The 13,910-nt window shown below is 49.8% G+C and overlaps 1 protein-coding gene across 1 annotated transcript in view; it reads left to right on the top strand.

The window, feature by feature from the left end:
• Positions 1–13,910, top strand: part of LOC147094629 (CD276 antigen homolog) — a 36,708-nt gene that overhangs the window by 8,828 nt on the left and 13,970 nt on the right. Inside the window, exon 5 of the mRNA XM_085974460.1 lies at positions 4,049–4,170. Coding sequence (XP_085830586.1) covers positions 4,049–4,170 — 122 coding nt within the window. The remainder of the gene's footprint in view (positions 1–4,048; positions 4,171–13,910) is intronic.

The raw sequence follows: 13,910 nt of genomic DNA on the forward strand, positions 1-13,910 counted from the left end.
GTTGTCATCGTCCAAAATTCTATAGATTCTGGAACGGTTCCTGCAGATTGGAGGACAGCAAATGTAACCCCGCTATTTAAGAAAGGAGGGAGAGGGGGAACTACAGACCTGTTAGCCTCACATCAGTAGTTGGGAAAATGCTAGAATCTATTATAAAGGATGCAATAACTGGGCACTTAAACTAATAGTAAGATTGGGCAGCGTCAACATGGATTTATGAAAGGGAAATCCTGTTTGACAAACCTATTGGAGTTCTTTGAGGATGTAACTAGTGGAGTAGACAAAGCGGAACCGGTAGATGTGGTGTATTTGGATTTTCAGAAGGCCTTCGATAAGGTCCCACACAAGAGGTTGGTGAACAAAATTAGGGCACATTGGAATTGGGGGTAATATACTAGCATGGATTGAGAATTGGTTAACAGACAGAAAACAAAGAGTAGGGATAAACGGGTCTTTTTCAGGATGCCAGGCTGTGACTAGTGGGGTACCGCAAGGATCGGTGCTTGGGCCCCAGCTATTCACAATCTATATCAATGATTTGGATGAGGGGACTAAATGTAACATTTCCAAATTTGCTGATGATGCAAAGCTAGGTGGCAGTGTCAGTTGCGAAGAGGATGTGACGAGGCTTCAAGGGGATCTCGACAGGCTCAGTGAGTGGACGAGAACATGGCAGATGGAATATAATGTGGATAAATTTGAAGTTATCCACTTTGATAGAAAAAACAGAAAGGCAGAGTATTTCCTAAATGGTGAAAGATTGGGGAATGCAGATGCTCAAAGAGACCTGGATGTCCTTGTACATGAGTCACTGAAAGTGAGTGTGCAGGTGCAGCAAGCCATTAGGAAGGCAAATGGTATGCTGGTCGTCATTACAAGAGGATTTGAGTACAGGAGTAAAGAAGTCTTACTCCAATTATGTAGGGCCTTGGTGAGACCACACCTGGCGTACTGTGTACAATTTTGGTCTCCTTACCTAAGGAAGGATATACTTGCCATAGAGGGAGTGCAACGAAGGTTCACGAGATTGATTCCTGGGATTGCGGGACTGTTGTATGAGAAGAGATTGAGTAAACTGGGCCTGTATTCTCTTGAATTCAGAAGAATGAGAGGAGGTCTCATTGAAGCATACACAATTATTACAGGGCTTGATAGGGTGGATGCTGGGAGAATGTTTCCCTTGGCTGGGGAGCCTAGAACCAGGGGCCACAGCCTCAGGATAAAGGGTAGGCCATTCAGGACTGAGATGAGAAGAAATTTCTTCACACAGAGGGTGGTGAATCTTTGGAATTCTCTACCCCAGAGGGCTGTGGAGGCTCAGTCATTGGGTATATTCAAAACAGAAGTCGATAGATTTCTGACTAGTAAGGGCATCAAGGGATATGACGATAGGGCCGACGAATGGAGTTGAGGCAGAAGATCAGCCATGATTTCATTGAATAGCGGGGCAGACTCGAAGGGCCGAATGGCCGACTCCTGCTCCTATTTCTTATGTTCTTATGTTCTTATACCCCCACTTTATACCCAGTGTGAGCATCGAGTGCGCCCGGGGACAGGTACAATACAGAACTCCCTCTACATTACCCTGACAGTGTACCCCCACTTTATACCCAGTGTGAGCATCGAGTGCGCCCGGGGACAGGTACAATACAGAACTCCCTCTACATTACCCTGACAGTGTACCCGCACTTTATACCTAGTGTCAGCATCGAGTGCTCCCGGCGACAGGTACAATACAGAGCTCCCTCTACATTACCCTGACAGTGTACCCCCACTTTATACCCAGTGTCAGCATCAAGCGCTCCCGAGACAGGTACAATACAGAACTCCCTCTACATTACCCTTACAGTGTACCCCCACTTTATACCCAGTGTCAGCATCGAGCACTCCCGGGGCAGGTACAGTACAGAGCTCCCTCTACATTACCCTGACAGTGTACCCCCACTTTATACCCAGTGTCAGCATCGAGCGCTCCCGGGGACAGGTACAATACAGAGCTCCCTCTACATTACCCTGACAGTGTACCCCCACTTTATACCCAGTGTCAGCATCGAGCGCTCCCGGGGACAGGTACAATACAGAGCTCTCTCTACATTACCCTGACAGTGTACCCCCACTTTATACCCAGTGTCAGCATCGAGCACTCCCGGGGACAGGTACAATACAGAGCTCCCTCTACATTACCCCGACAGTGTAACCCCACTTTATACCCAGTGTCAGCATCGAGCGCTCTCGGGGACAGGTACAATACAGAGCTCCCTCTACATTACCCTGACAGTGTACCCCCACTTTATACCCAGTGTCAGCATCAAGCGCTCCCGAGACAGGTACAATACAGAACTCCCTCTACATTACCCTTACAGTGTACCCCCACTTTATACCCAGTGTCAGCATCGAGCACTCCCGGGGCAGGTACAATACAGAGCTCCCTCTACATTACCCTGACAGTGTACCCCCACTTTATACCCAGTGTCAGCATCAAGCGCTCCCGGGGACAGGTACAATACAGAGCTCCCTCTACATTACCCCGACAGTATAACCCCACTTTATACCCAGTGTCAGCATCGAGCGCTCCCGGGGCAGGTACAATACAGAGCTCCCTCGACATTACCCTGACAGTGTACCCCCACTTTATACCCAGTGTCAGCATCGAGCGCTCCCGGGGACAGGTACAATACAGAGCTCCCTCTACATTACCCCGACAGTATAACCCCACTTTATACCCAGTGTCAGCATCGAGCGCTCCCGGGGCAGGTACAATACAGAGCTCCCTCTACATTACCCCGACAGTATAACCCCACTTTATACCCAGTGTCAGCATCGAGCGCTCCCGGGGCAGGTACAATACAGAGCTCCCTCGACATTACCCTGACAGTGTACCCCCACTTTATACCCAGTGTCAGCATCGAGCGCTCCCGGGGACAGGTACAATACAGAGCTCCCTCTACATTACCCTGACAGTGTACCCCCACTTTAAACGCAGTGTCAGCATTGAGCGCTCCCGGGGACAGGTACAATGCAGAGCTCCCTCGACATTACCCTGACAGTGTACCCCCACTTTATACCCAGTGTCAGCATCTAGCGATCCCGGGGACAGGTACAATACAGAGCTCCCTCTACATTACTCCGACAGTGTACCCCCACCTTATACCCAGTGTCAGCATCGAGCGCTCCCGGGGACAGGTACAATACAGAGCTCCCTCTACATTACCCTGACAGTGTACCTCCACTTTATACCCAGTGTCAGCATCGAGCACTCCCGAGGACAGGTACAATACAGAGCTCCCTCTACATTACCCTGACAGTGTACCCCCACTTTATACCCAGTGTCAGCATCGAGCACTCCCGGGACAGGTACAATACAGAGCTCCCTCTACATTACCCTGACAATGTACCCCCACTTTATACCCAGTGTCAGCATCGAGCGCTCCCGGGGACAGGTACAATACAGAGCTCCCTCTACATCACCCTGACAGTGTACCCCCACTTTATACCCAGTGTCAGCATCGAGCGCTCCCGGGGACAGGTACAATACAGAGCTCCCTCTACATCACCCTGACAGTGTACCCCTACTTTATACCCAGTGTCAGCATCGAGCGCTCCCGGGGACAGGTACAATACGGAGCTCCCTCTACATTACCCTGACAGTGTACCCCCACTTTATACCCAGTGTCAGCATCGAGCACTCCCGGGACAGGTACAATACAGAGCTCCCTCTACATTACCCTGACAGGGTACCCCCACTTTATACCCAGTGTCAGCATCGAGCGCTCCCGGGGACAGGTACAATACAGAGCTCCCTCTACATTACCCTGACAGTGTACCCCCACTTTATACCCAGTGTCAGCATCGAGCACTCCCGGGGACAGGTGCAATACAGCGCTCCCTCTACATTACCCTGACAGTGTACCCCCACTTTATACCCAGTGTCAGCATCGAGCGCTCCCGGGGACAGGTACAATACAGAGCTCCCTCTACATTGCCTCTCCTTTGGGTGACTGCGCTCTGCACCACTCCCGAGTCTAATCCTGTGCCTGTGTCTCCGCAGCGACTCCCTGTGGACAACCCTTTGCGGTCGGCCCTCTTGTGGCACTCGCAGTGTTGGGCGCCACGGCGCTGCTGCTGGTAGGCGTGGCCGCTCTGGGGCGGAGCCTCGCTCGCTGTCGGCGGGTGAGTATTGGAGCGCGCGAGCCGTGCCAGTGTGAGGGGGAGTCGACGGTGGGCGGGAAACACCATCCTCCCAGGTCACGGCCTGCAGTGACGCTCCCGGCGGGGAGGCTCCCTCGCCCGGGTAGCGATGTTGCGGTTTTCCACGGCCCCTCTCTTCCCGTCAGGCTGGGTTTGAGGGGGGGCGAAGTTCAGCTGTGACAGCAGTAGCAGCACCTAGAGGGTAATCTGGTCATTTACCTCATTGCTCTTTGTGGGAGCTTGCTGTGCGCAAATTGGCTGCCGCGTTTCCCACATTACAACAGCATTTCAAAAGTACTTCATTGGCTGAGGTGTTGAAAGGCGCTTTTGATCATTGTACATAACAACATCAGAATTATGAGCAGAAGTCGGCCATTCGGCCCCTCGAGCCTGCGCCGCCATTCAATAAGATCACGGCTGATCATCGACCTCAACTCCACTTTCCCGCCCGATCTCCGTATCCCTCGATTCCCCTCGAGTCCAAAAATCTATCGATCTCAGCCTTGAATCTACTCAACAGCTGAGCCTCCACAGCCCTCTGGGGCAGAGAATTCCAAAGATTCACCACCCTCTGAGTGAAGAAATTCCTCCTCATCTCAGACCTAAACGGCCGACCCCTTATCCTGAGACTATGCCCCCTAGTTCTAGATTCTCCAGCCAGGGGGAAACAACCTCTCAGCATCTACCCTGTCAATCCCCCTCAGAATCTTGTATGTTTCAATGAGATCACCTCTCAGTCAGAAATTATATTGGTTCAAAGGATCAGGATAGTGAAACAGTTTGGGTGGAGATAAGGAATAATAAGGGGAAAAAGTCACTAGTGGGCGTAGTCTATAGGCCTCCTAACAGTTGCAACTTTGTTGGTCGGAGTATCAATCAGGAAATAGTTGGGGCTTGTAATAAGGGAACAGCTATAATCATGGGGGATTTTAATTTTCATATTGACTGGACTAATCAAATTGGGCATGGCAGCCTTGAGGAAGAGTTCATAGAGTGTATTAGGGACGGGTTCCTTGAGCAGTATGTAACTGAACCAACCAGGGGGCAGGCAATCTTAGATCTGGTCCTGTGTAATGAGACAGGATTAATAAAAAATGTCCTAGTAAAGGATCCCCTTGGAGTGAGTGACCATAATATGGTTGAATTCCAAATTCAGTTTGAGGATGAGAGAGTTGGATCTCAAACCAGCGTACTGAGCTTAAATAAAGGAGACTATGAAGGTATGAGAGTAGAATTGACTAAAGTGGACTGGGAAAACAGATTCAAGTGTAAGACGGTACAAGAGCAGTGGTCTACATTCAAGGAGATATTTCACATCTTTCAAGATAAATATATTCCACTGAGGAAAAAGGGGAGTAAAAGAAAAGACAGCCATCCGTGGCTAAGTAAAGTAATAAAGGATAGTATCCGACTGAAAACAAGGGCATATAAAGTAGCCAAATCTAGTGGGAGGATAGAAGATTGGGAAGAATTTAAAAGCCAGCAAACAATAACTAAAAGATTAATTAAGAAAGGGAAGATAGATTATGAAAGTAAACTAGCAAAAAATATAAAAACAGATAGCAAGAGTTTCTACAGCTATATAAAAAGAAAAAGGGTGGCTAAAGTGAACGTTGGTCCCTTAGAGGATGGGACCGGGAAACTAGTGGTGGGGAACATGGAGATGGCAAAGACGCTGAACAAATATTTTGTATCAGTCTTTACAGTAGAGGACACTAAAAATATCCCAACACTGGACAAACAGGGGGCAATGGGGGGGGAGGAGCTAAACGCAATTAAAATCACTAAGGAGATGGTACTCAGTAAAATAATGGGACTTAAGGTGGATAAATCCCGCAGACCTGAAGGCCTACATCCTAGGGTCTTGAGAGAAGTGGCGGTAGGGATTGTGGATGCATTGGTGATTATTTTCCAAAACTCCCTGGACTCAGGAAAGGTCCCGGCAGATTGGAAAACTGCTAATGTAACACCCTTATTTAAGAAGGGAAGTAGACAAATAGCTGGAAACTATAGACCAGTTAGCCTAACATCTGTGGTTGGCAAAATGTTGGAGTCCATTATTAAGGAAACAGTAACAGAGCATTTGGATAAACATAATTTAATAGGACAGAGTCAGCATGGTTTTATGAAGGGGAAGTCATGTTTGACAAATTTGCTCGAATTCTTTGAGGATGTAACATACAGGGTGGATAAAGGGGAACCAGTGGATGTAGTGTATCTGGACTTCCAAAAGGCATTTGACAAGGTTCCACACAAAAGATTACTGATCAAGATAAGAAATCACGGGATTGGGGGCAATATACTGGCATGGGTGGAAGATTGGCTACCTAACAGAAAACAAAGAGTTGGGATAAATGGTTCATTCTCGGGTTGGCAATCAGTAACTAGTGGTGTTCCACAGGGGTCAGTGCTGGGACCCCAACTCTTTACAATCTATATTAACGATTTGGAGGAAGGGACCGAGTGTAACATATCCAAGTTTGCCGACGATACAAAGATGGGAGGGAAAGCAGTGAGTGAGGAGGACATAAAAAACCTGCAAAAGGACATAGACAGGCTAAGTGAGTGGGCAGAGATTTGGCAGATGCAATATAATGTTGGAAAGTGTGAGGTTATGCACTTTGGCAGAAAAAATCAAAGAGCAAGTTATTATCTAAATGGAGAGAAACTGCAAAGTGCTACAGTACAAAGGGATCTGGGGGTCCTGGTGCATGAAACACAAAAAGTTAGTATGCAGGTGCAGCAGGTGATCAGGAAGGCCAATGGAATCTTGGCTTTTATTGCAAGGGGGGTGGAGTATAAAAACAGGGAAGTCTTGCTACAGTTATACAGGGCATTGGTGAGGCCACACTGGAATACTGCATGCAGTTTTGGTTTCCATATTCAAGAAAAGATATCCTTGCTCTCGAGGCAGTTCAGAGAAGGTTCACTCGGTTGATTCCGGAGATGAGGGGGTTGACGTATGAGGAAAGGTTGAGTAGGTTGGGACTCTACTCATTGGAGTTCAGAAGAATGAGAGGCGATCTTATCGAAACATATAAGATGGTGAAAGGGGCTTTGGGACATCCTCAGGTGCTGAAAGGGGCTTTGGGACATCCTGAGATGGTGAAAGGGGCTTTGGGACATCCTGAGATGGTGACAGGGGCTTTGGGACATCCTGAGATGGTGAAAGGGGCTTTGGGATCTCCTGAGATGGTGAAAGGGGCTTTGGGACATCCTGAGGTGGTGAAAGGGGCTTTGGGACATCCTGAGATGGTGAAAGGGGCTTTGGGACATCCTCAGGTGCTGAAAGGGGCTTTGGGATCCCCTGAGGTGGTGAAAGGGGCTTTGGGACGTCCTGAGGTGGTGAAAGGGGCTTTGGGACATCCTGAGGTGGTGAAAGGGGCTTTGGGACATCCTGAGATGGAGAAAGGGGCTTTGGGATGTCCTGAGGTGGTGAAAGGGGCTTTGGGACGTCCTGAGATGGTGAAAGAGGCTTTGGGATGTCCTGAGATGGTGAAAGGGGCTTTGGGACGTCCTGAGATGGTGAAAGGGGCTTTGGGACGTCCTGAGGTGGTGAAAGGGGCTTTGGGACGTCCTGAGGTGGTGAAAGGTCTTTCTGTACACGTATCACGCCTCATTGACACTCTCGGTTGGTTATACTCCAGGGGACCCTCCTAATCCTAGCGAGCAATGTCACGGGAGGTTGTTAAAAGATGCCACAACACGTAAAACATGTAATATTATCAATACATACATGCATGAAATGCGTTTCTAGATAAAATACAGATGGAACCAAATCTGGAAGTGCTGAGGGCAAGCGTTGTCCCGCCCTCCTGCGCAGGTAGGTTGCCCGATCTCCAGTCACCTCTTGACCCCCCTGCTGTTGGCATTGTTGGTGGAGGAAGGAAGGAAGGAAGGAAAAAAGGAAGGAAGGAAAAAAGGAAGGAAGGAAAAAAGGAACAATGGACACCTGTGACATTCCGGTTGTGAGTTCCCATTTTAAGTATTTGTCAAAGTGACAGATTCCACAGCGGAACCGCACCGAGATCCATTCTGCTCCTCTCCAACTCTGAGCGGCTTTTTTTTTTAGCTGTTCTCCCGTATTGCCTTCCAAACAATGCAGTTGTTCCATCTTCAAATATATTTCCCACATCTTTATTTCTCGCTGAGCTTTCGCATTTTGTTTCATTGCTGACTGTCGGGGAAACGTTAATCGACCCCGAGATATTAGCCGTGTTTCAACATTAGAAAAAGACAGATTCGCTTTTCTCCAGCGCCTTGCACCGCCTCAGGACGTCCCAAAGCGCTTCGCGGCCAATGACCTACTTTTTGAAGTGTGTGGTCACTGTTGAAATGTGGGAAACGCAGCGGCCAAGCTGCGCATAGCAAGATCCCACCAGCAGCGATGTGATAAATGACCGGATCACCTGATGTTGATTGAGGGATAAATATTGGCCCCAGGACAATGGGGAGAACTCCCCTGCTCTTCTTCAAAATAGTGGCTGTGGGATTTTTTACATCCACCTGAGAGAGCAGACGGGGTCTCAGTTTAACGTCTCATCCGAAAGACAGCACCTCCGACAGTGCGGCGTTCCCTCAGTACTGCCCCTCCGACAGTGCGGCGTTCCCTCAGTACTGCCCCTTCGACAGTGCGGCGCTCCCTCAGTACTGCCCCTCCGACAGTGCGGCGCCCCCTCAGTACTGCCCCTTCGACAGAGCGGCGCTCCCTCAGTACTGCCCCTCCGACAGTGCGGCGCTCCCTCAGTACTGCCCCTTCGACAGAGCGGCGCTCCCTCAGTACTGCCCCTCCGACAGAGCGGCGCTCCCTCAGTACTGCCCCTTCGACAGAGCGGCGCTCCCTCAGTACTGCCCCTCCGACAGTGCGGCGCTCCCTCAGTACTGCCCCTTCGACAGAGCGGCGCTCCCTCAGTACTGCCCCTTCGACAGAGCGGCGCTCCCTCAGTACTGCCCCTTCGACAGAGCGGCGCTCCCTCAGTACTGCCCCTCCGACAGTGCGGCGCTCCCTCAGTACTGCCCCTTCGACAGTGCGGCGCTCCCTCAGTACTGCCCCTCCGACAGTGCGGCGCCCCCTCAGTACTGCCCCTTCGACAGAGCGGCTCTCCCTCAGTACTGCCCCTCCAACCGTGCGGCGCTCCCTCAGTACTGCCCCTCCGACAGTGCGGCACTCCCTCAGTACTGCCCCTCCGACAGTGCGGTGCTCCCTCAGTACTGCTCCTCCAACAGTGCGGCACTCCCTCAGTACTGCCCCTCCGAAAGTACGGCGCTCCCTCAGTACTGCCCCTCCGACAGTGCGGCGCTCCCTCAGTACTGCCCCTCCAACAGTGCGGCGCTCCCTCAGTACTGCCCCTCCGACAGTGCGGCGCTCCCTCAGTACTGCCCCTCCGACAGTACGGCGCTCCCTCAGCACTGCACTGGAGTGTCAGCCTAGCTTTATGTGCTGAAGTGTCTGGAATGGGACTTGAACCCACAACCTTCTGATTCGGAGGCGAGGGTACGACCCACTGAGACACAGAAGACACCCAGACTAGAACAACAAGCAAGGAGCCCTTGTGCGCTGTAAGATTATATAATTCTTACACAGGTTGACTGTAGTGTATGTAACCGTTCCACCTTTAAGAGAACTATTTTAAGGGTTGCACTACTTTATCTTGGCTGCTGTATACTGTAATACCGGTGGTGACCACACCGGTATATAAGTGCTGTGTAATGATTTATTGGGCAGTTCCGCCCTGACCTTCGACAATAAAGACCTGTTAAAGTTTACTCTTGTGGTCTGTGTAGTAATTCTCATTATAACACACAGACTTAACAGTGGCGACGAGTACGATCTTACCCTGCGGCAGAGATACATCCAAGGCAGTTTAACGGGCATCGAGAAGAGGCATCCGCCCTCATCATTCTGCTGAGAAAAGACTCGGGTCTGCAGAGCGAAGGAAGAATTCTGACACGAAGCCTTCCATCAGCAACAGGCAGTGATCATCCCTTCTATCACGGTGGTGGGTAAGCCGATCAGCGACGAGCAGCAAGTCGGCCACGTTGGCTGTGAAATAGGGGAGGGAAGAACGGAGGATATAAGGGCGGAGAACTCGACCACGGCCGGGGAAAAGAGCCAGACAGAAGTCGGGGCCAGAGGCGCTGAGACTGGGGCAGCGTAAGGCACGGAAGCCGCGGTGAATGCAAACGCAGCCGGTGTGAGAGACTGGCCTGCAAGCGGGCTGGGAGATGCAACAGCGTCGAGAGAGAGCTCGACCGCGACCGGTGAAAAAGGCCGGGCAGCTACCGAGGCCGCGAGGCGCAGCGACCGGGTCAGCGTAAGGCGCGGGAGAAAATAAAAAAAACCGCGGAGAACTCAGCCGCAGCCGGGGGGGAAAGGACCGGACTGCCAGCTCAACCGCGACCGGTGAAAAAGGCCGGGCAGCTACCGAGGCCGCGAGGCGCAGCGACCGGGTCAGCGTAAGGCGCGGGAGAAAATTTTTAAAAACCGCGGAGATCTCAGCCGCAGCCGGGGGGGGGGAAAGGACCGGACTGCAAGAGGGGCTGGGAGCCACGATTGAAAACTGCTGGGGAGGGCGAACGCAGCAATACGGCAATCGCCATTACAGCCAGCGGGGGAGAAAGGCAAACGCGGGAAGCCGCCATTTTCGTAGGCGGGGAAGAAGACAAGCGCGGGAAACCGCCATTTTGAAAAAAAAAGTTAAAGAAAAATTTCTTTTTGTTTCTCAAGAAGATTGCGAGGATGCCTAAGCGTGGTAACAACAACGATTTCGATCCCAATGTTGAAGATTGGACCACGTATGTAGAACGCATAGAGATATATTGTAAGGCCAATAAAATATCAAATGAAGATAAAGCACTAACCTTACTAAACTCAATGGGTGCAAAGACATACGGGCTATTGAAGCATCTTCTATCACCAGCTAAACCGGCAGATCAGACTTTCGCTAATATTGTTGCTGTCCTGAAGGATCATTTGAACCCCACACCGCTGATGTTAGCGGAACGATTTAAATTTTATGCGAGAACGCAACTGAAAGAGGAAAGCAACGCGGAGTACTTAATTGAACTGCGTAAGCTAGCGAAATACTGTCAGTTTGGGGAAAGACTGACAGAGGCACTGAGAGACAAATTCGTGTGCGGATTGTCGAAAGAAGGAACACAAAAGCGGCTGCTTGAAGAGAATGATCTTACACTTGATAAGGCTGTCACTATTGCAGCATCGCACGAAGCCGCAGCGAGAGGCACTGCGGAAATGCAGCTGAAGGCAGCGGTACTCGGCGTAGATCAAATGGCTTTGGGTACAACGAAATGTTATCGTTGTGGGAAGACGACACACGATCAGAACCAATGCTGGTTTAAAAACCAGGAATGTAGAAAATGTGGCAAGCTTGGTCACATAGCTAAAGTATGCCGGTCAGGAAAGAAGACCAGCAACAAAAAGTCACCGCAGGAAAAGTGCAGAAAGGTACATAAGGTGGCTGAGAAGAGTTCGGACAAACAGAATTCGGATTCAGACTCCAACAGCAAGGAACTGGGTAGTCTGAGAATTCACAATGTGAGTAAGGAAGCTGACCGACAAACTATCTGGGTCACACTGCAGATAGCAGGAGTCCATGTGAAGATGGAATTGGACACCGGATCGGCGTTGACGGTTATGAATAAGCAAGATTACAAAAGGTTATTCACACATATTCCCCTACGGGATACGGAGATAGTATTGCAGACATACACGGGGCAAAGAGTATACCCCATTGGAAAGATAAAAGTCAAGGTGGTACACAAGGGCAAAGAACACCAAGGAATGGACTTATATGTACTACCTGAGGGAGGTCCACCACTTCTGGGACGGGAGTGGATCAGGAAAACAAATATGGACTGGCACTCCCTAAAAGCAATAACGGTAGATTCCAAAAAAAAGATGTCAAACCTGAACGATTGTCCAGAATATTGGATGAGGGCATATGCAGCAGTGACAGTGACAAAGCAGAGAGTGAGAACTCGGTGAAGACAATCAGCTCAGACTCTGGAACTGATGATGGTAAGACCAGCCCATGTGCAAAAGACAAGTCTAAAATGGACTTGCAGACTAATGATGGAAAAACGAAGGAGTGCATAAATGCTTCAGAAGAGAACAAAGTATCAGAACAGAATTCCACTGAACAACAACAACATAGTTTGACAGAGAATTCTGAGTCTGTCCAGTCTACAGACATGCACATTTCTGAGGAACACCGGGCTCGAACTCAACTCCATTTCAAACTACAACAGCAATTAGAACAAATGATTCGCCGTTTTGAGCAAGAGATGAATGCAAAGAAAAAGTTCTTTGACACAGAGTTGGAGAATCAGCTGATTGAGAAAATGGAGCAGGAACACACAAACCGTCTGCGCGATGAGGCCAAATGAATCAAAGCTGAGCAAGAAAGGGAATATGTCAAATTCATCGATCAGTTGAAAGCTAAGAAGAAAGAGCACCCTTTTGTGAGCAGTGTCAGCAGTAATAAGCCACTCAGGGGATTGGTGGCAGAGGCAAAAGCTGAAGTGATGGAGGAAATAGAAGACAATAGAGAAGAAGCAGAAGATGATGACTCATCTGAACCATTATCACCCCTACCAGGTCACGCACGTGGTTCCTCCGAACTGAGCCAAATCAGTCTGGAAGTAGAAAAACTTCCCAAGGTACTCGAGCCTTTAGAAGTCAGCAATGCTGGTTCTGAAGTTACGAAAGTTCACGCTGTTAAGTCCAGTGAAGGACTATTAGATGAGTCACCCCAGCAACGAGAACCTACTACACCACCGAGAACTACTACACCACCGAGGCGTTATCCGGACCGAGTCAGGAAGCGCAGGAGGCGCCTCCGCAGAGACTGAATCTGTGAACTGTTTTTACATGAAGTGTGTATATATGTTATGATGTTATGTTTAATGGGGAATATATATACTGTTAAGCTAAAAAGGGAGGATTGTAGTGTATGTAACCGTTCCACCTTTAAGAGAACTATTTTAAGGGTTGCACTACTTTATCTTGGCTGCTGTATACTGTAATACCGGTGGTGACCACACCGGTATATAAGTGCTGTGTAATGATTTATTGGGCAGTTCCGCCCTGACCTTCGACTATAACACACAGACTTAACATTGACATTAGTAGTTTTTTTTAGATATAATACTTTTTATGGGATGTGGGCGTCGCTGGCAAGGCCAGCATTTATTGCCCATCCCTAGTTGCCCCTTGAGAAGGTGGTGGTGAGCCGGCTTCTTGAACCGCTGCAGTCAGTGTGGTGAAGGTACTCCCACAGTGCTGTTAGGGAGGGAGTTCCAGGATTTTGACCCAGCGACAATGAAGGATCGGCGATATACTTCTAAGGCAGGATGGTGTATGACTTGGAGGTGGAACTTGGAGGTGGTGGTGTTCCCATGCGCCTGCTGCCCTTGTCCTTCTAGGTGGAAGAGGTCGCGGGTTTGGGAGGTGCTGCCGAAGAAGTCTTGGCGAGTTGCTGCAGTGCATCTTGTAGATGGTACACACTGCAGCCACGGTGCGCCGGTGGTGGAGGGAGTGAATGTTTAAGGTGGTGGATGGGGTGCCAATCAAGCGGGCTGCTTTATCCTGAATGGTGTCGAGCTTCTTGAGTGTTGTTGGAGCTGCACTCATCCAGGCAAGTGGAGAGTATTCCACCACACTCCTTACTTATGCCTTGTAGATGGTGGAAAGGCTTTGGGGA

This window comes from Somniosus microcephalus, unplaced genomic scaffold (genome assembly GCF_052327205.1).
Source record: "Somniosus microcephalus isolate GS21.2 unplaced genomic scaffold, FLI_Smic_1.0 unresolved_chr1, whole genome shotgun sequence".
Classification (NCBI taxonomy): domain Eukaryota; kingdom Metazoa; phylum Chordata; class Chondrichthyes; order Squaliformes; family Somniosidae; genus Somniosus; species Somniosus microcephalus.